This window comes from Gymnodraco acuticeps, unplaced genomic scaffold (genome assembly GCF_902827175.1).
Source record: "Gymnodraco acuticeps unplaced genomic scaffold, fGymAcu1.1, whole genome shotgun sequence".
Taxonomy (NCBI): domain Eukaryota; kingdom Metazoa; phylum Chordata; class Actinopteri; order Perciformes; family Bathydraconidae; genus Gymnodraco; species Gymnodraco acuticeps.
Genome location: NW_022991393.1, coordinates 130,555 through 152,627, shown reverse-complemented (window position 1 = coordinate 152,627; position 22,073 = coordinate 130,555). Strand labels below are relative to the sequence as shown.

General features: G+C 42.4%; 1 protein-coding gene across 1 annotated transcript in view; it reads right to left on the bottom strand.

Annotated features, from left to right (window-relative positions):
* Positions 1 to 22,073, bottom strand: part of LOC117563185 (E3 ubiquitin-protein ligase SMURF2) — a 142,728-nt gene that overhangs the window by 89,610 nt on the left and 31,045 nt on the right. The window contains exons 2-5 of the mRNA XM_034241373.1: positions 19,843 to 19,881; positions 15,224 to 15,332; positions 8,166 to 8,299; positions 1,197 to 1,262 (exon numbers count right to left, since the gene is read on the bottom strand). Coding sequence (XP_034097264.1) covers positions 1,197 to 1,262; positions 8,166 to 8,299; positions 15,224 to 15,332; positions 19,843 to 19,881 — 348 coding nt within the window. The remainder of the gene's footprint in view (positions 1 to 1,196; positions 1,263 to 8,165; positions 8,300 to 15,223; positions 15,333 to 19,842; positions 19,882 to 22,073) is intronic.

The following is a 22,073-nucleotide window of genomic DNA, read 5'->3' as shown; positions in this document are numbered from 1 at the left end:
AAAAGATGACAAGATAATTTTAAGGAAAACACTGTAATGACATTAAAATAGTTAACCTTGGCTTTCACTTTGTTTGCTTTTGCTGTAAACGCTGCCCATTAGCAGTCAGTATACCACCTCTCTGAATATTTAATACAAAGTGACAACATGCTGCTCATCTGACCTCATGCTGCAAGGTTTTTGTGCAACTTTTATTAGAATTTCTCTTAAAGTGGACCTATCATGCTATATTGGAAACATATATTGTAGGGCCATACCTATACAAAACATGTCTGTTAAGTTTTTTGTTCAAAATACCAAACAGATCCCCCATTGTAGCCATGCCTCATACTGCTCATACCCCTCTTTTGCAGCCCTGTTAGAGAAACGCGGATTTTGGGCCCTTAAAAAAAGAGGAGGCGGAGCTAATGCCTGATCAGAATTCTACCGGAGATAAAGTTAAATTCTGCTGTGATAAAACGCCATCCTGTTCTAAACCACATCAAAGATTATTTCTGAAACAGTATGGAGCTCAAATGCTTTTTCTCTTGCGGGTTTATCACAAGGTGAGTTCCTTTTTTATTTCCTGCTTTTTAAACACATGCTCTCCAGTACAGGTTAGCTCTGAGTGTTAGCGAGGCTTGCTAATGTAAACAAAGACGAGATTACGTCCAAAACACGTCAGGCATTGTTTCTGATAGCAACTTTCTGTGGGTCCACCATCCGAAATTACGTCATATCGGCCGCAAATCTGTATCCGCTCGTTTTTAGAGATTTGGGTATGGAGGAAAAGAGGGAGGGTTTTATTTTCTGACGCTGCGTGAGTTCCCCGACGCACCGGGGACACATGTTTATGTATAAAAGACAAGTGCATTTTGCATGATAGGTCCCCTTTAAAGTGGCTGTTTTTCCTCCATCTGTTAGTGACACTAAATGCATCCTTGTTTGGCATTTAATAATCAATTTCTTACACAATTAATGTATATATAATATCCTGTTTTATATTTTGTTACTCTAAATGTATGTATATGTTATACTTTTTTAATGCTATTTTATTTCTATTTGAGATGTTTAAATTGTGGATTGTTTATTTCTAGTCTTTTAATTTCTTTAATGTACTGCCTGTCTTTTTACGCTGCTGCAACGCAAACATCTCCCAAATTGGGATCAATAAAGTACTTCTTATATTATCAGATCTTATGTCCTTCTGCACTCACCCACTATCTGCCCTCTGACCGTGTCGCTGTCGCTGGGACTCAGCTTGTTCAGATCTAGTCTCTGATCTGTGGAGAGAGGACAGAAAGAAGAAGGGAAAAACAAAGAGAGACAAACAGGAAATTAGAAGAAAATAGGAGAGAGGTTTCATTAGATTTACATTTAAACTAGTATGTCCTGAAAAGGGAATTTCAATGTCAGTGTATCCATCTAATCGGAGATGTAATAAAGTTAGACTAAATGTACAAATATACAATATGCAAGACAAAATGTAGAATAAGCAATAAACAGTCTCAATAGGCGCTTTCACACCGGAGTACTTTTCCCAGTATACTTCCGATAGTTCCTGGGATTTTGCGTTCACACTACTTTCCTGGGGAGGAAAAAGGTTCTAATTTCTGATTGGCTGGGCGAATTGCAAACCACGCCCCGTAAAACTCTGAAAAGTTTTTGTGAAGCCGCCATTTTATTTCCTTGCATTAGCATTAGCCCAGCGCACCAACGGAGAGAGACTAACTTATGGCAACACAAAAGAAAACATGGGAGCGGTGGAGTGATGAGGAGGTGTCGGTGTTCTGGCGATTTACTCGGAAGGCTTCAAGACAAAAACTGGAAGTACTGAAATATTAAATCTTTTCCAGGTTTTAGGACTCATTCCTGCACCACGCTATGGGATGATGCTTTTACAAAATGTTAAGAAAAGTAGTAGTTTGATAAATAATCATCAGTAATGTTTAACCACAGACTCTAGTTCAGGCTTACAACAAAAACAGATTCAGAAAACCATTGACTTCCAGACAAGGGAAGCAGAAGTGGTAAAATGCTGACTAACTTCCGTGTTTTAGGACTCATTCCTGCACCACTGTATGGGATGAAGCTTTTACAAAATATTTACACAAGGAGTATTTTGATAAATAATCATCATTAACATCTCTTCAGCTTTAGTTAACCACAGACCTTAAAACACACTCAGAAAACCATTCACTTCCAGACAAAAACCCGGAAGTACTGAAATGCTAACTCTTTTCCGGGTTTAAAGACTCATTCCTGTACCACTCTATGGGATGATGCTTCCACAAGATCACTAAAATATCATAACCACAGGCCTTATCTCTGGCTAAAAAACAAAAACACACTCAGAAAACCATTGACTTCCAGGCGAGGGAAGCAGAAGTGGTAAAATGCTGACTAACTTCACGGTTTTTGAACATAGATTAAACAACCAGCCAAACTCTTTTGAGAGCCAGGGAATGAGCAGCCATGCTCCTTTATTGACTTATTTGCAGTCCACTGACATTCAAACAGAGTGAAACTATAAAAAAAGAAGTTACAGGCACTTAAGGATCTCATACATGCAAGTGTAACATACACAGATTAACACATAGGACCGCTAAGTGTAAACAAGGTAAATATAGCCAATGCTAGCTGTACAAAAAGCATGTATACAGGCTAGTATGGCTAACGCTAGCATGTATGCTAACGCTACCGTGTATGCTAACGCTAACGCGAATGCTAATGCATTTTCTCATTGAGTTTAAACATTTCCACATGTCATCACATAAATACAATACATGTTACTAATCCTTACAGTGTAAGTGTAAGGCTCACACTTTCTGACGGACTTGACCCTTTTACTCTTCAGGTTGCATAGGGAAAATTATTAGCAGTCTATTCATCGATGTCTACTGCCATGCTATTCAGTTCACTTTCTCCTACTTCCTGTACCCGGTTTCCTGTCTAACCTTCAGTACACATTTTACAAAAAATTATAAATGTGCAAATATGAAACATACAGGTCAAAATCACCTTGCTATTGGTAGCTGAACTGTCAATACCCCAACACATATTCTTAGATATAAATACCTACTTTTGAATTATTTAGACACAATTAACACTTATAGTTTCATGTCTTGTTGTTACATAAGAATATATCATATTTGTTAAGTGTTATTATGGGAGAATTACTGTTCTTGTGCTACTACTGCCTTATTAGGCCCATATTGAGCAGCGCATATTAAGACCAAAACTCATGTACAACAACGTCCGTACTTGCAATAAATAAGCACTAATTAGAGTGTTATTGAGATAAAACTCAACTAATGGCTTATTACTTGTAGAATATGGTCATGTAGAATAAGGCATTAATAAGTGTTTTATAATGACTAATAAAGAGCCAATATACTGCTAATATGCATGTTAATTAACAACTAGTTGATGGTTAATTTGTGTACCTTAATATAAAGTGTTACCAATCTCTTAACCACAGACCTTATCTCAGGCTAAAAACCAAAAACACGTTCAGAAAACCATTGACTTCCAGACAAAAAACAGATGTACTGAAAACCTTTTCCTGGTTTTAGGACTCATTCCCTCACAACTCTATGGCATGATGCTTTTACAAAATATTTACACAAGGAGTATTTTGATAAATAATCATCAGTAAAATCTCTTAACCACATTTCAGGCTAACAACCAACAATTGGCTTCCAGACGAGAGAAGCAGAAGTGGTAAAACGCTGACTAACTTGCATGTTTTAGGACTCATTCCTGCACCACAGTATAATTTACATCCCCCCCCCCCCTGTCTGCAGACCACAGCTTGGCTCTGCCTGGGAACAGATGGCTGGTTTTTGTGGAACAGCCACGGGTTGTAAAAATCTCACTGAGCGTCGGTACAGAGCCGGCTTCAGTTCAAATGCAGAGGTCAAACATTTGACAAATTTCCGTACAAAGCCTGCACTATTCCACTCAGTCTTAGCATGGACATGAACTTCTGCCAAAGTCTGGAAACTCTTTGTCTGAACTTCTTAAAGTCTGCGGAATTTGAGAGTGAGGGAGAAAGAGAGATCAGGCAGAGAGGGAAAAAAAGAAGAAACGGAGCTAAAAAAAACCTCCAAGCTGCCTGCAGACATGAGAAATGGCACTATCTGCGCTCTGTTGTCTGGGTGTCATGCAGATCAGCTCAGGATGTATGTCTAGACTAAACAACGACCGAACCAGGCAGCGGTCAAACTGAGGGTCAGCCGCCGCAGAGAAAACACACAGAAACATGTCTCAAGAGGAATCACTCTGAGATGCATCGAAGTACAGATGTTTCAATGCACACAAATAAAGCACTAGAGTGGTGCAGCGATGAGTCCTAAAACACAGGAATTAGTCAGCGTTTTAGCATTTTTGGGTTCCCTGGTCTGGAAGTCAATGGATTTATGAGTGTGTTTTTGGTTGTTATCCTGAAATAAGGTCTGTGGTTAACACAAGCTTAAGAGATTTTAATGTTTTGTTCTGCGACACAAAATATGTCAGTAAATTACCCACTGGTGGACTTAAAAACGTTGGTAGCTAACAAGTGTCTAAATGAGACGACTAAACATCATCACGCCCAACATTAGCCACCTTTAGCTTAGCGGTGGTGATGTGAAGTCATGTGACCGTGCTGTAGTTCCTTTATAGCCCAACATTAGCCACCTTTAGCTTAGCGGTGGTGATGTGAAGTCATGTGACCGTGCTGTTGTTCCTTTATAGCCCAACATTAGCCTCCTTTAGCTTAGCGGTGGTGATGTGAAGTCATGTGACCGTGCTGTAGTTCCTTTATAGCCCAACATTAGCCACCTTTAGCTTAGCGGTGGTGCTGTGAAGTCATGTGACCGTGCTGTAGTTCCTTTATAGCCCAACATTAGCCACCTTTAGCTTAGCGGTGGTGACCTGAAGTCATGTGACCGTGCTGTAGTTCCTTTATAGCCCAACATTAGCCACCTTTAGCTTAGCGATGGTGACGTGAAGTCATGTGACCGTGCTGTAGTTCCTTTATAGCCCAACATTAGCCACCTTTAGCTTAGCGGTGGTGACGTGAAGTCATGTGACCGTGCTGTAGTTCCTTTATAGCCCAACATTAGCCACCTTTAGCTTAGCGGTGGTGACGTGAAGTCATGTGACCGTGTTGTAGTTCCTTTATAGCCCAACATTAGCCACCTTTAGCTTAGCGGTGGTGACGTGAAGTCATGTGACCGTGCTGTAGTTCCTTTATAGCCCAACATTAGCCACCTTTAGCTTAGCGGTGGTGACGTGAAGTCATGTGACCGTGCTGTAGTTCCTTAATAGCCCAACATTAGCCTCCTTTAGCTTAGCGGTGGTGACGTGAAGTCATGTGACCGTGCTGTAGTTCCTTAATAGCCCAACATTAGCCGCCTTTAGCTTAGCGGTGGTGACGTGAAGTCATGTGACCGTGCTGTAGTTCCTTTATAGTCTTTTCCTAGAAGCCCCCTGACAATTATGTTTTCCTGGAGCGACACAGGAAACCTGAACCTTGTACCACAGCTGTGAGTGGTTTGCCTCTGCATTTCCTCTCTCTGCTGGCCTCCTCCTCACCCCGTTAGTTTCTCCGTTAGTTTCTCCTCTCAGTTTCCTCCGCAGACTGGCAGCATGTGTTCAAACACACACAACATGCCCTTGTGACTAACCTCCCTCTATCTCCGTCTGCCGATCTAGACAACCGGTCATTTCAAGCAGACATGCATAATTGTAGAGCCATTAAAGTGTAAGCGTAGATTTCTTGTGTTCTCTCTGTTGTGGAGTGTTTGTCTTTCTTTTGTTTTGTGCGTTTTCTAGCCGTCGCAGTTATGCCCCCCTGTTGAGAGGTCATTGGGTTGATTCAGACATTTTTGTTTAATTGTAAAGCTTCTTGAGTTCACTGTAACATTTTTGCACAAAGAAGGATGCAGGGATGATGTATTTGTGTAAGCTGACCTTGAAGGTAGCATCTCCCTGGTTCCCTCCACCAAAAGCCAATGGGATTTCTCCATTGGATTTTTGCAGAAAACAAGTGTTACATTTATGATACTTACACGTTTTGTTCAGCAGGATAATCTCCACATATTAATGGCACTATTATACTTGAAGTGTAAATGCATCTCGAGAAGTAAAAAGCTAACGTTATGCTATAAACAAACTACACGACGGTCACATGACAACACCGCTTAGCTATGTTTGGCTTGATTGTGTTTATTTGTCCTTTTTAGCCAGTTGTTAGCAACCGCAGTTTTTTTCTTGACGCTTATTATTAACCACAGACCTTATCAGGCTAACAACCAAAAACACATTCAGAAAACAATTGACTTCCAGACAAGGGAAACAGAAGTGGCAATGTTGACTCATTTCAGGGTTTTAGGACTCATTCCTGCATATGTCACATGGTTCCTTCCACTGGCGACCATCTCGAGTTTAATTTAGCTAAAACATTTCAGTAATGTAATAATAAGAAGGCAGTAATACTGTCTTTAAAGCGGTGGGATTATACGATGTCTACAAACCCTCCAGCTCCAAAAGCTACTGCTTTAACTAAGAGCCATTTACCAAAGCCTCTGCCTCATTTATCCAGTTAGCTTCTGACATTTGTACTGTAATTGCAGGGTGATGCTGATTGGCTCTTCCTGTTCTGGCAGAGTGTTGACCCCCCTCTACAGGCCTGGCCTTTGTCAGGATTCTAAAAAGGAGCGACTCTATGTTCTGTCACTTAGGCCAAACCCCTGCTTCTTATCACACTACAGGAATAAAGCTGGCTTGATGGATGCTGCCTCATTGACCAGAGAGAGGTGAAGGGGTGAAGTATTTTTTGTAGGCTGACCCTGAAGATAGCATCTCCCTGGTTCCCTCCACAAAAAATCAATTGGATGATTGCAGAAAATAATCTCTGTGTCAAACAAACGTTCATGATACTTACACGTTTAGTTCAGCAGGATAATCTCCACATATTAACACCACTTTATGATTTCTGATGTTGGGCTATAAAGGAACTACAGCACATGACTTCACGTCACCACCGCTAAGCTAAAGGCGGCTAATGTTGGGCTATAAAGGAACTACAGCACGGTCACATGACTTCACGTCACCACCGCTAAGCTAAAGGCGGCTAATGTTGGGCTATAAAGGAACTACAGCACGGTCACATGACTTCACGTCACCACCGCTAAGCTAAAGACGGCTAATGTTGGGCTATAAAGGAACTACACTACGGTCACATGACTTCACGTCACCACCGCTAAGCTAAAGACGGCTAATGTTGGGCTATAAAGGAACTACAGCACGGTCACATGACTTCACGTCACCACCGCTAAGCTAAAGGAGGCTAATGTTGGGCTATAAAGGAACTACAGCACGGTCACATGACTTCACGTCACCACCGCTAAGCTAAAGACGGCTAATGTTGGGCTATAAAGGAACTACACTATGGTCACATGACTTCACGTCACCACCGCTAAGCTAAAGATGGCTAATGTTGGGCTATAAAGGAACTACAGCACGGTCACATGACTTCACGTCACCACCGCTAAGCTAAAGACGGCTAATGTTGGGCTATAAAGGAACTACACCACGGTCACATGACTTCACGTCACTAACGCTAAGCTAAAGACGGCTAATGTTGGGCTATAAAGGAACTACACTACAGTCACATGACTTCACGTCACCACCGCTAAGCTAAAGGTGGCTAATGTTGGGCTATAAAGGAACTACAGCACGGTCACATGACTTCACGTCACCACCGCTAAGCTAAAGGCGGCTAATGTTGGGCTATAAAGGAACTACAGCACGGTCACATGACTTCACGTCACTAACGCTAAGCTAAAGGCGGCTAATGTTGGCGTTTAGTCATCTCATTTATACACTTGTTAGCAACTGCTGTTTTAAAATTCACCATTGGGGTATTTACTGACGTATTGAATGTCGTAGCACAAACCGTTAAAAAATCTTCAGTTTCACAGACCTTATTTAGGGCTTCTAACGAAACAACACATTCAAAAAACATTGATTTTCCAGAAGAGGCAACAAAGAAGTGCTAAAAGGCCAACTAATTTCCTGGTTTTGGACTCATTCCTGTACCACTCTATATAAGACATGGTTCCTTCCTTACATAGACTCATATAGCTAAAGACATTTGTGGTAGTAATAATAATAAAAGGAGTAATACTGACACTTACAGCCCGTGTCTTTGAGGCGGTTGATGGCGTTGGAAAGCAGGCGGACGCAGCCCAGGAACCCGGCTCCTTGCTTCTTGTGGATCTTCTTGTGGTTCCACACGCTGATGGTGATGGAATCTGATTTTCCGATGTATCTGAAAGGAAGGACAGAAGAAGGAGACATTTAATGGCTCTCATAGACACCATGATAATCACTGTTTGACCCCTTATCCAGCAAAAGATACCATGACAGAGTGTGCAGTTCTTGAATGACTCCAGCTTGGCTAATCACTCAATCAATCAATCAACAGTCAGGGTTCATACACTTTTTCACCAATGATTTTCAATGACTTCTCAATGACCGTTACCTAATTTTCCATGACCAAAAAAAATACTCTTTCTCAGCAGTTCCACTGAAAATGGTTTATTTTAACATGGAACAGGAAAATAAGGTCTGCATCTGAAACATGTTGTGCCTATCTAAAACAAATCAAATAGGCTTACTAGCTTCCACACGCTAAAGCAACTCAAATCTCTCACCAGCAAAACACCTCGTCAGTTAAATGCCATTTTACGTTTCATTACTACACCATACAGTATTTATTATCATTAAAGTATTACTATTTCGGCGATTAGATAATATATAAATTATATTTTATGCAACTTTAGTTACATTTCCATAACCTTTCCAAAACTTTGGGAAAAGTATAACTTTTCCAAGGCCTGGAATTAGCATTTTGAATTTCCATGACTTTTCCAGGTTTTTAATGACCGTAAGAACCCTGAACAATTTATTACAACAAATTGATGCAAACATGATTGTTTAACTTCCACTAAGAGAAATTCGTCCGTTCCACTGCCTACCAACAATGATAGCAACCATTTGAAATGACGGCAGCACTGATCGAGGTTTTCTGTAACTCTCTGTTAACGTTTTCTTGACCATTAACCCGTCCTAATAACGAAATAACCTACCACTGAATGTCCAAATTGACCAATCAGAATCAACTAAGCTATGGTAGCAGTTGTAAGACATTAGGTCATGACCAGTCTCACTCAGGATGTCTCACAACTCCCCATAGAGGATACCACTGAGACGCCTTTTCATGGACACAGTACGAGACACAGTTTGGACATGGAGGAGGAAGAGGAAGAGGGAGGTAGGGAAGTTGAGGGATTTTCCAGACGGTGGATGTGAACTTGTGATCCTGAGCGTCTGAACACCACAGACTGTGATCCTGTGAATCATTTATTCACAGAACATATCAGGAGGAGGGAGACAGGATGGAGAAACTGTGACGAGCAAAAAATAACGAAACTGGAGCCATGAAAATATCAGTCAGACTGTGGATGAAGGGGCGAGAACATGGCCTTTTAAATTAGGCTCGCATCGAGTTCTCGAGACACTTTTGGTTTCACTTTAGTGACTAAGAAGGAAGCTTTTTCCCCGTATATATGAGAATGACAAATTACCAGTTAATTTAGGTTTAAACGCTCATCAATCATGCTGTCAAAACTATTTTGAAACAGTTCAGGAGATCATATCAGACCTACTGCATTCTGGGGGGAAATCACAGCATTTGCAACATGACTAAATATTTAAAATATAAATAAAACAAAAATAAGGAACAAGCCAGAACATATATCTCAAATCCAAATCCAGTCTTAAAAAAAAGGCTGATTTTAAACGGGTATAATGTTGATTCCAATTTTAATTTAGCGTGTTCGCATGCTGCACTTGATTTTAAGATGGAAGCAGCATGCCTTCATTAAAATGTTAAGATGGGGCGGCTGTGGCTCAGTGGATAGAGTGCTGGACTTCAAACCAGGGGGTAGCAAGTTCGAGTCCCACTGCAGTCAGCTTGTCGTTGTGTCCCTGAGACACTTCACCCCAAATTGCTCCTGTGGGGATTGTCCACAGCACTGAGTCGCTTTGGATAATAGCGTCTAACAAATGACATGTAATGTAATTAAGAGATAAACAGGCTTACAAATTATTGTTTATCTGTTTTATTTTATATGAGAACATGTAGGCCTTACATTGAGGGAAATTCTTTATGTTTTCGGCGAATAGGCTTGCATATTTGTTGGCATAATATTGTATTTAATTAGTCTATGGAAAGGACTTGAAGTGATCGACATGCCTTGATGAAGCTACTCTTTGTACAGCCATCCTATCAAGCTTTTAAACAGATTTCTCCCTTTCTGTCTGGGACACGTTGACCAACTTTCAACGGAATCGCTGATTGCTAATATGGCTAAAAACAACTTTATGCAAGTATGGAACATGTTCAGGGAACTGTATTGTATTCAGAAAAGGAATAAGATGAGACAGATCATTTCCTGACTGTGTGTCTCCTCCATTCTCCTTCCTCTCCTCCTCCTCATGTGTCCGGCGTATCGAGAGTGTGATCAAATCTCCGGTGAACCTGTTGTTGCACATCTGCTCTGGTTGGCTTCCTCTTTCAGTCGCAAACTAATCATCTGTACGCTTCGCAGAACTGCATCCCACTGTAATTATCATGCTGCTTACCAAATGGGATATGAAACAATGGGGCTGTGAGTAAGACGTCTGGACATTTTGAGTCCGAGCCAAATGCCTGTCTGGGGTGCGATGTGAGAGAATGTCAGACAGACGTGACGGGAGGGAGCATTTCAACCAAACTCCCGTCATCTGGATCACCCTCCACGTAATAAAATTCATTAGTCTGGCTAAGGTTTTTAATACCAGTCGAAGGCAATAACACACATGCACGAGAGACAATGGGAAAACTGCAATAAAAAGCAGATTTAAAGAGTCAGATGTGCTTTCCTTCGGTGGACTTTTCCCTGAAAGTCCCTGCCAAGAACATATGGTGAAAGTGAAAGAACAACGAGTCATTACAGCAACAATCTGAGGTACAAACAGAACAAAAAGGGAAATCCCGACACTAAAACTCACTGCTAACGACTGGAAATCTGCTCATGTTCTTAAATTGATTGACAGATTTGCTTCCTCTGCACTGTGGCCCTTCTAATTCTACGACATATTAACACCACGGACCTAATAAAAGACATTAATGGGGCCGGGTGCAACTCGACCGGGCTGGGGAGTGGAAAATGGATGGATGAGTGGGCCGTAAATAATTTCCAGTCTAGACTGAGTGCTTAACATTGCATATGTATAATTTAATAACAAGGTATTTGAAGGACTGTTAATTAACCAAATGTGACTGAGTGCTCGCTGGAGGGGGAATCCAAAAGGGCAGGAAACACTACAACATGATGAAGAGCTGTTATCATTATAATACTAATTCGTCACTGTGTCCTTGTCCTCGAAAAACTGTCTTTTGTCTTTTATTCGCTCTGATTTTACTGTAACTTAAAGGTCACCTATCATGCTATTTTTAGGCAATAGCATAGGTCTCATATGTCTATGAAGTGTTTTTTGCTCAAAAGATCACCTATTCTAGCCATGCCTCATATCCCTCTATTTCACTTCCTGTTTCAAAAGTGCTGATTCTGGGTATAAAGCTTTAAAAGGAAAGAAAAGTAAATTGATACAAATAAAAAGGGGGGGTTTGAGCTCATGCGGGACCCGGCAGCTACTGTCTAAACTAAATGCTGCCGTGAAGAAACGACATATCATGGATTATCAAGGATTCTCTCTGAAACAGTTTGGAGCTCAAAGGCTTTCTCTCTTGCCGGTTATACCACAAGGTGAGTTCCTTTTTACTTCCTGCTTCTTCACACACATGCTCTCCAGTACAGGTTAGCTCTGAGTGTTAGCGATGCTAATGTAAACACCGACCATATTACGTCCAAAACAGTCGGGCATTGTTTCTGATAGCAACGTTTCTGATTGGCCCGTGGGTCCACATTTCAGATATTACGTCATATCGGACGCAAATCTGGATCAGCTCCGTTGTTCCCCGTTTTAGAGATTTGGGTACGGAGGAAAAGAGAGAGGGTTTGATTTCCTGACGCTGCGTGAGTTCCCTGACACACCGGGGACACATTGATGTAGAAAAGACATCACAAAGTGCATTTTGCATGATAGCTCCCCTTTAAGGAAAGATAAGATGGAGATTTGATAAAGGGCTGAGGGAAAGACAATCCCAACTCCTATTGATGTTACTTTATCCATAATGTACAATCAAAGACCAACCGTGAATGCAATAGAGTGGTGCAGGAATGAGTCCAAAATCGTGAGATAAGTCCGCATTTTAGCACTGGTGTCCATGGTCTAAGTCAGTGGTTTTCTGAAGGTTTTTTGGTTGTTATTTTTTCCCTTTCCTGTAGATTTCTGTGCATGTAAATGGCTGCAAAGTCTAAAATGTGTTCTTTCCAGAGGGGGTTTCTCTGAAGAATGGAAACATGTCACAGCAGAGACATTAAATAATAATATGAACCTGAACAGGAGCATATGTCCTCTTTAAGATATTTGAACCAGCTCTTATATCTTAAATACTTTAGGGTCATTTCACTCAGGGACATTTTAAGCAAAACAAAAAAATTACTTTTCCACCACAGAGTGTGAGAGGCAGCCACAAAGACTGTCTGCTATCTTTGGCATGCCGGCCAATTCCTGCAACAATGCAGAAGGGTCACAGTTCACTCACTAGTCTGCTGTACTCTGAACACACACACACACACACACACACACACACACACACACACACACACACACACACACACACACACACACACACACACACACACACACACACACACGGAACTCTCTTTCCTGCCAGCAGCCTTAAAGCAGTCAGAGCACCAGGTGTTTCAGGCTCTGTTTTGATGAGAGTGAGCCAGACAGACGGCTCAATTAAAACCTCTCTCTCCTCCAACAACACACCACCTGAGAGGCCTGCTGCTGGACACGAGGATACACACTACACACAGGATACACACTACACAGTTAGGGGGGGGGTTACAATCATGGTTACACTCATGATAAACCTCATAGGACATTGTATATCCATCAAGTTTGAATACATTTGGTTTATCACTGATTAGCCAGGTAAATGGACTGTACTTATATAATAATAATAATAATAATAATCCTTATATTTATTATAGCGCTTTATCAAAGACTCTCAAAGCGCTTTACAAATACACATTACACACACAGATCATACATGTAATGGTCATCTACTGTGGACAATACCCACAGGAGCAAATTCGGGTGAACTGTCTTGCCCAAGGACACAACGGCTTGACGCAGTGGGGCGGGAGCGGGTTTCGAACTGGAGTTCCCCAACGCCCCCTTGATCTGATGATCAAACGCACAGAACACTGCATAGCGCTTCATCCAGTCTTTAAGACCTCTCAAAGCGCTTTACATACTACATGTCGTTCACCCATTCATACAGAGCATTGTACCTTACTCTAGGACCTAAGATTCACACACCGTTGGCCATGCCATCGGGAGCATCTCGCCCAAGGATACATCGACATGTTGACTGCACGGGCTGGGATCGAACCCACAACCTTCTGGTTGAAAGACGACGCACTCCCTCCAGCCACAGTCGCCCTAGGTTAGAGGTAAAATCTCTCTTTGTGTCATTGGAGTCTGGTGGTTTTGTGTAGCACATATTCGATTAATTCACCAAATAAAAGCACAAAGCCTTGTTGATAATATATCATATATCACACAAGACTATGTTCTCCTCTCCATCGACCCATCTTAACGAAGCTGCACACACACGTCTTGTGGTTTTTTGCAGCCCATATCCAGTCGATAATTAGAGTAATTCACCAAATAAAAGCACAAAACCTTGTTGATAATATCCTTAACGTAAACACGGTCCATAGCATCACGTCTGAGAGCCTTTGAATCCACTGAGCCAGGACCCTGTGTTCTCCTCTCCATCGATCCATCTTTTAAAAGGTGAACACACACACACACACACACTCTGTGACTTTTCCCCCCTGTTGTCAAAAGTGACACGAGCAGCTGATTTAACATCCATGTCGAGAGAGGGTCCTGTTTCCCCGGCAACCAAACAAACGGAGACGTGCTTCCTCTCGCTGCTGGATAAACACCGGAGGAACAGTGGAAACTCTCACTCTCACACTCTCACTCACGTCTCTTTTCCAGGTTACCTTCACAGGGTCTCTGGGAAACGAAGGTTACAGCAAGACATGAAAATACTGCCGGAGACTCCTTTGTGTTTCTTTAAACACTTCTCCCAGGGACTCTGAAGGGTTGTGTCATCACGGAGTATTAAGATAAGTGAGAGAACAGATGTAGGATCTGTGAGTGTGTGAGTCCTGTTAATGACAGCCGGACACTTCGCAGGGCGCTCGCTGGTTGAGGTTAAATACAGAGAGCTGTGAGGTTTTGTAACGGCTGCTGTTCGGAATCACAGTAAGGCTCTGGAGAGGTGGGAGGTATGCAAATAAACAGAGAGGTAGAACACACACACACACACACACACACACACTGATGTGCAATATATACTTTACATTTATTATTATTACGGGCTGCTACTTCACTACCTAAGACTGTCTGTCACGAAATACCATAATGCATTGTGTATATATTCTACCTTTAAAGTGTATTTAGTAGCAGTAGGTTAGTCTATTATAGTGTGTTCTAACTTGTTGTTATATTCCATGGAATACTCTAAACATCCCGATAGCAAATAATATATTAAATGCTTTGACAATAAATACATAAAAAAATCTCATCTCTGGAAGCCGTAGCGCTGTAAAAAGCACAACCAATCATCTGAGCCGGCCCGGCTAAAGTAACTGGATGGCCTACCTGCCTGTCAGCCTTCCCTCGGGGCACAAACTTATCTCGTGCCCTCATTGGTCATGTGTGCGTTCATGTGTGTTGGAGGAGGGGCTCTGTGAGGAAGTGGCAGATTTCTTCCGGTTGTGTATTTTCAATAGCGCACTCGAGCTGGTTTCTCCATTCTTAACTATACCTTTAACTTTCAATTGCCTTTTTGTTGAATATGTTAGTCTACTCTCATATATTGCCTTTTCATCTGTACTGTCCCTTTGCTGTATAAACGATAGATTCACACGCTGTAGCAAACGTAAGGAATATGTAATTTTACATTCAGATGAAAGTGTGTGGGACTCACAGGTCGTAGTGCTGGTTCCACTTGGGGTCGAGTGTGTTCCTCACTGTGTCCGTGGAGTGGCATTGCCCCGAGCCGTCCACAACGACCTTAGCAAAGGGATCAGGGAGGCCTGCAGCAGGAAGAGAGACACAACCACACAGAGCTGAGACACAATCACCAAGAAGACACAACAGAAGACAGGACACTGAATGACAAGATGGCAGACGCTGAGGTTTCTCCGCTGTGGGATCAGATTACTCACTGGTTACTTACACAATTTGTCTTGTACTTTGATTCCAAAATGAGATCCTTCGGAGACAAGAGTACAGTGGAGGGTGACTAAAAAATGCATTGGATTTGTTGCTGTCAATTCAAGAAAGGGATAGTTCAGATTTTGAAGTTCTTATCCAATGTCAGTGTGTTTGTGTTTTGGAGAAAATGGAAAGGAGCACAAGCATAGAAGCTAAGTACTTGAGGAGGGTGGTAGCGAAAAAACATGTATTTATCAGTTTGAATGAATGCTATATTTAGGATATTTTGCTCTCAGTAACGCAGGTCTACCTCTGCCTCAATCAGTTAGTTTGTTGAGGTTGTTATTGTGTGAATTTGGTGAGTCTGAATTAACCGTTTAATACACAAAAGTCACACAAACAAACAAACTGATGGAGGCAGCGTTAGACCAGCTATTCCTGTTTTTGTCAATGGCGATCAAGAGAAGAGAGAGAGGGCGATCAAGAGAAGAGAGAGAGGGTGATCAAGAGAAGAGAGAGAGGGTGATCAAGAGAAGAGAGAGAGGGCGATCAAGAGAAGAGAGAGAGGGTGATCAAGAGAAGAGAGAGAGGGTGATCAAGAGAAGAGAGAGGGTGATCAAGAGAAGAGAAAGAGGGGCGATCAAGAGAAGAGAAAGAGGGCGATCAAGAGAAGAGAGAGAGGGCGATCAAGAGAATAGAGAGAGTAATGTAACCTCCTAATGTAATGTATAACTCCTATGAAAATGTTCAAAAAGTGCTCAAACTTCACATGTGTGCTAACAGTCCAGCCGTGGCAGTTTAAGATGTGAATATAGCAATTAAAGCAGCGACAAAAAGAAAAGTCTTCAGTCTGGATTTAAAAGTAGTCGTAGAGTTGCAGCGGACCTGCAGGTTTCTGGGAGCTTGTTCCAGATATTTGGAGCATAATAACTGAACTTCTCCATGTTTAGTTCTGACTCTGGGGACAGAAAGCAGACCAGTCCCTGAAGACCTGAGAGATCTGGATGCTTCATCATTTAAACCAATATGGATATTTTTTATGGCTAAACTAAATGTGGTTGCCCCCCCCTTTCACAGCAGTACATTGCCTAGCTTCTAGGTTTGTACTCCAATCATCATCTACTGTATTTAATAAACCAACATGGATAAGCACCTCATTCAAGCCCACTTTGAAACGTACAGAATACCCCTTTGAACTGGTCTGATTTGGAAAAAACACCACATGATTATTCACAACACACAAAACAATCAGTTTCAAATGAGGTGAGGCGATATAGAGCGGTGCAGAGATGGCAACCTGGAAGTTAGCATCTCCCTTATTACAAAAATAATCTTTGTGGCAAACAAACAAACGTTGATCTAATCCAGGGGGGTCCAAACCTTTTTCACAGAGGGCCACATACAGAAAAATATTCGAAGGGCTGGGCCGCTCACTAGAAGTATATCGCCTCATAAGTTCAGTTATAAGTTAGCAGAATCAATCAAATGTAGGTACATGGTGCTTCTGAGTGTTGGCAGCTCATCCCTTAAAACAGAAGATTGATTACAATAAGGAGAAATATGAAGGGTTTATTTCAAGCTTGTTATGAAAATAAGTTATTGGGCTTTTTTCTTATCAACTAAGATATACTAGAAAATGTTTCCAACTCTAATTGACTGCATTTATTTGAAAAGTGGGCTTACATGAATACTACTGTGTGATATATGTTTACATAGTTAAGAAGTACAATATAAGACTAGCACAAGTTTCATTTTCGGGCCTTATTCCATTATACCTTTTGAATTTGATGAGGGCCGCATTTGGCCCCCGGGACGTAGTTTGGACACCCCTGGTCTAATCTCTTGTGTTAGCCACAGACTTTATTTCAGGATAATAACCAAAGACACATTCAGACATCTTCCAGATGAGGGAACAGGTGGTAACCGTGGTAACATGCTGACTCATTTCAGGGCTGAAGACTCATTCTTGCACCGCTCTATTTAAATCAGTAATGTGGTTAGTTGTAACAGAATGACCACACACACACACACACACACACACACACACACACACACGCACGCACGCACGCACACACACACACACACACACACACACACAGGTTTCAGTGTATCTGGGTGTTTGCTCAGCTCAGGAGGAGGAATGGCAGGAATGGGCACCACAGAAACCACCTGAGTGAGCAGAAGACCTTCAGATGCTCACTCACCATGACAGCCCGCCCAAACACACCAAAACACTCGCTGCAGCACCCTCACTTATTAAGGCTGTAGTGGAGAACATTAACTGGGTGTTTGATGCAAAGCGGTTAGCAGAAACACTGTCCAAAATGGAAATATATCCCCTGTACGTTGAGCCTGTTTTCCCACTGAAATTAGCGCGTATATGCAGGGGGGAAACACGCTAAACACAGGCCATGTTGTTAGCAGTGCCAGTAGACCGTGGATAAGAGGGAGGCAGTAGACCGTTACTTATTCACTCTCTCCTTTAAACATATGGTGACGTTGGAAAGACGAAAAAAGGATGTTTATTTTTTTTATTTCAAGTTTCAATTAAGTATGTTTGATTATAGTCCTTAAGTTAGACTATTGTCAATGGAGTTTGGCGGTTTTGAAGAGAGAATATTATCGCATGTTTGTACGTTATTACAATTCTAATTATTGTCCATCGTCGTTATATATATTTCCTTCAATGTGTGTCATAGCGTAAAAAAAGTGTGGAATATTTCAGTTACTGTTAATCGGAGCTAAAGGACATAAATAACTGTGACTAATGTAGTATATTAAAGTATAATAAAGTAAGTAAAGTATATTTACTGGGAAATGAATGCAGATTGTAACCTTCCCCAGTACAGGAAGGGCGTTAGGTGTTAGTGGGATTTTGACCAGTGGGAAGAGGTGCTTTAGTGACATTTTACAAAACTTTATTTAGGAATTGCACTCGAGTCACGGTTTTGAGTTTATTTAAAGTAACAGGGCACTATGTAGACGACTCCTACTTCCAAGGACATATGTAGCAGAGATGGAGTACTCGAGTGCCGATTTTCGGGACTTGTGACTCGACTCGGACTCGCGCACTGATTGACGCGACTCAGACTTGGACTCGTGAATTCTCGCGCACGATGACTTGGACTCGACTTGAACACAGGTAACGATGACTTGGACTCGGATTCGGCTCGGACTCTCCTTGGATGACTCAGACTTGGACTCGAACACAGTGTAATGGAAACTTCTGTGTAGCTATGCAGTGGGAGTCACCGACTCAGGAAGGAGACACGGCACAGCAGCCAAGGTTACGAGGTGCGTGTGCTCAGTCAGGACAGTTTGAACTGATAAACTGGGTCAAAGTTATGGGCCTTGGAAAATATTTCCACAACACACAGGTAACGATGACTTGGACTCGGACTCGGACTCTCCTTGGATGACTCGGACTTGGACTCGGACTCGAACACAGGTAACGATGACTTGGACTCGGACTCGACTCGGACTCTCCTTGGATGACTCGGACTTGGACTCGGACTCGAACACAGGTAACGATGACTTGGACTCGGACTCGACTCGGACTCTCCTTGGATGACTCGGACTTGACTGGACTCGAACACAGGTAACGATGACTTGGACTCGGACTCGACTCGGACTCTCCTTGGACTTGACTCGGACTCGAACACAGGTAACGATGACTTAGACTCGGACTCGACTCGGACTCTCCTTGGATGACTCGACTGGACTCGGACTCGAACACAGGTAACGATGACTTGGACTCGGACTCGACTCTGACTCTCCTTGGATGACTCGGACTTGGACTCGGACTCGAACACAGGTAACGATGACTTGGACTCGGACTCGACTCGGACTCTCCTTGGATGACTTGGACTCGGACTCGAAACAGTAACGATGACTCATGGCCTTGGACTGACTGACTCTCCTTGGGTGACTCGGACCTGGACGGATCGAACAAAAGGTAACGATGACTTGGACTCCGGACTCGACTCGGAAACTCTCCTTGGGTGGACTCGGACTTGGACCTGAACACAGGTAACGATGACTTTGGACTCGGACTTGACTCGAACACTCCTGGGTGACTCAGGACTTGGACTCCGACTACGACTCTCCCTAGGTGACTTGGACCGACTCGAAGAGTGCTGACTCGAGAGGGACTTGGACTCGTGAATTGGTGACTTGACTACAACACTGATATGTAGTAAGTAAATCTTCCCTATCTGTTTAATTGGCTAAATGAGAATATCCTAGTTGTTGTCTTTGAAAGCTTCGAAGCAGCTAAACTTCATCGACCCAAAGTCCATGTTCTCTCAAGAGGTTTTTAGTTTGCGTGCATCAAACACCCACAGCCTCGACCAACTTCAGTACGAGGAGCCGATGATGGCAGATACTTACGGAAGAAGTCCTTCTTCACCAGGTTTTTGGCGCAGAGGACTGAAAAAAGAAGAAAGACATAATTAAAGATCAATAACAATTCAAATCGAAGCAGTATATATCAGAGTCTTACGGTTGGTTTGTAGAGTTTGAACTAAAATGCAAGAAAAGACGTGGGGATGTATACTGTATGTGTAGGCAGCAGGAAACGTCTAGTTCAAAAACATCAGACCCATTAGATAGTTAACTGTACAATCTTTGTATCCAGACACGAAGTGGAAGCTTTTCGACATCTAACACCAGCTGTATCGTTAGAGAACATGTCACTCATTATAAACCCAGCCTTTGAGCTGGAGGAGGACATGTTTTGTCTCTGTCTCTCTTCCCAGAGCAGCAGAGAGGTAGACCCTAATGATCTACTCATGAGCGTGTGTGTGTGTGTGTGTGTGTATGTGTGTGTGTGTGTGTGAGTCAGGCTCATGAAACACACTTTTGGTTTAGCTTCTCTCTGATAACCTTTTTCTGAGGAACAGAACTGATGTGGTTTCTGACGACTCCGATTCACTGGTTTTAATAGATGTTAGACTGTAACTGTAAGACTGTAAGACTGTAATAGTTACCGTTTAGTCTTCCATTTATCACTGATACTTATATTCAAGATTTGTCCAGTCCTTTTGTACTCTTTGAAATGCATTTTTGTTTGTATGTTCTAGAGTCGAATGATGGAAGTTAACGGGCCCTATCATGCTTTTTGGGGGTTTCCATTTCCTGTAGTGTGATATATAGGTTTGTATGCATGCAAATGGTCTCCTAAGCAGCAAATCTGTATACTTAAATAGAATAAATAAAAAAAAATCATGCAAAAGCACCACTTTGAATCTTTCATCACAGATGTGCACATTAGTTTCTTGCAAAGCAGTCATTTAGCCCGAAAACAGCAACAAGTCGACTAAGAACAAAAAGAAGCCTTTAGTCAATAAATCCACCAATCAGAGGGGCAGACATATTATTTTTGTGGCTTTACCTCGTCTCGCTTTCCCACTTCCTCCATGTGCAGGTGAGCGTGCTCAGACTTCACTTTGCTAACACAAATAGACAAAGACACACCCATAGTGGTAGACTGCAGCTTAAAACATTCAACCTGCCTCTCACACACACACACACACACACACACACACACACACACACACACACACACACACACACACACACACACACACACACACGAGACTGTGGTTTTAATGACAAAAAACCCCATTATAAAAGACAGCAAAAAAAACTGGATGCAATCCCTCCTCGGGGGGATGGGGGGCCCGGGTGCAGAACATGCTCCACAGATGAGGAAGAATTTCTTTCCGCAAACATCCCTGGGAATGTGTTACGTTCCAGTGAAACCCACCTCATTTCTAAAACATCTGGTATGCATCGCTGTTGAGCACACAGATGACACACACACACACACACACACACACACACACACACACACACACACACACACACACACACACACACACACACACACACACACACACACACACACACACACACTTCCCCTGAGACAACTGGTTCTTCACTGATCTGATTAATTACTAAGAGGCTCAGAGGAAAGTGTGCACGCTTTGAGGCTTTAAGAGAGGTAAAAAAACTTGCCGGTAACAGATGAATATAATATGTTTTCAAATGCTTCTGTCCGCAAACCGTAGACAATATAAGAATATTGTGAATAGCACTATAAAGTGGTGCAGTGATGACGTATTTTTGAAGACCGACACTGATACTGACTTCACGTCACCACCGCTAAGCTCAAGGAGGCTAATGTTGGGCTATAAAGGAACTACAGCACGGTCACATGACTTCATGTCACCACCGCTAAGCTAAAGGAGGCTAACGTTGGGCTATAAAGGAACTACAGCACGGTCACATGACTTTACGTCACCACCGCTAAGCTAAATGTGGCTAATGTTGGGCTATAAAGGAACTACAGCACGGTCACATGACTTCATGTCACCACCGCTAAGCTAAAGGTGGCTAATGTTGGGCTATAAAGGAACTACAGCACGGTCACATGACTTCATGTCACCACCGCTAAGCTAAAGGTGGCTAATGTTGGGCTATAAAGGAACTACAGCACGGTCACATGACTTCACGTCACCACCGCTAAGCTAAAGGTGGCTAATGTTGGGCTATAAAGGAACTACCGCACGGTCACATGACTTCACGTCACCACCGCTAAGCTAAAGGAGGCTAACGTT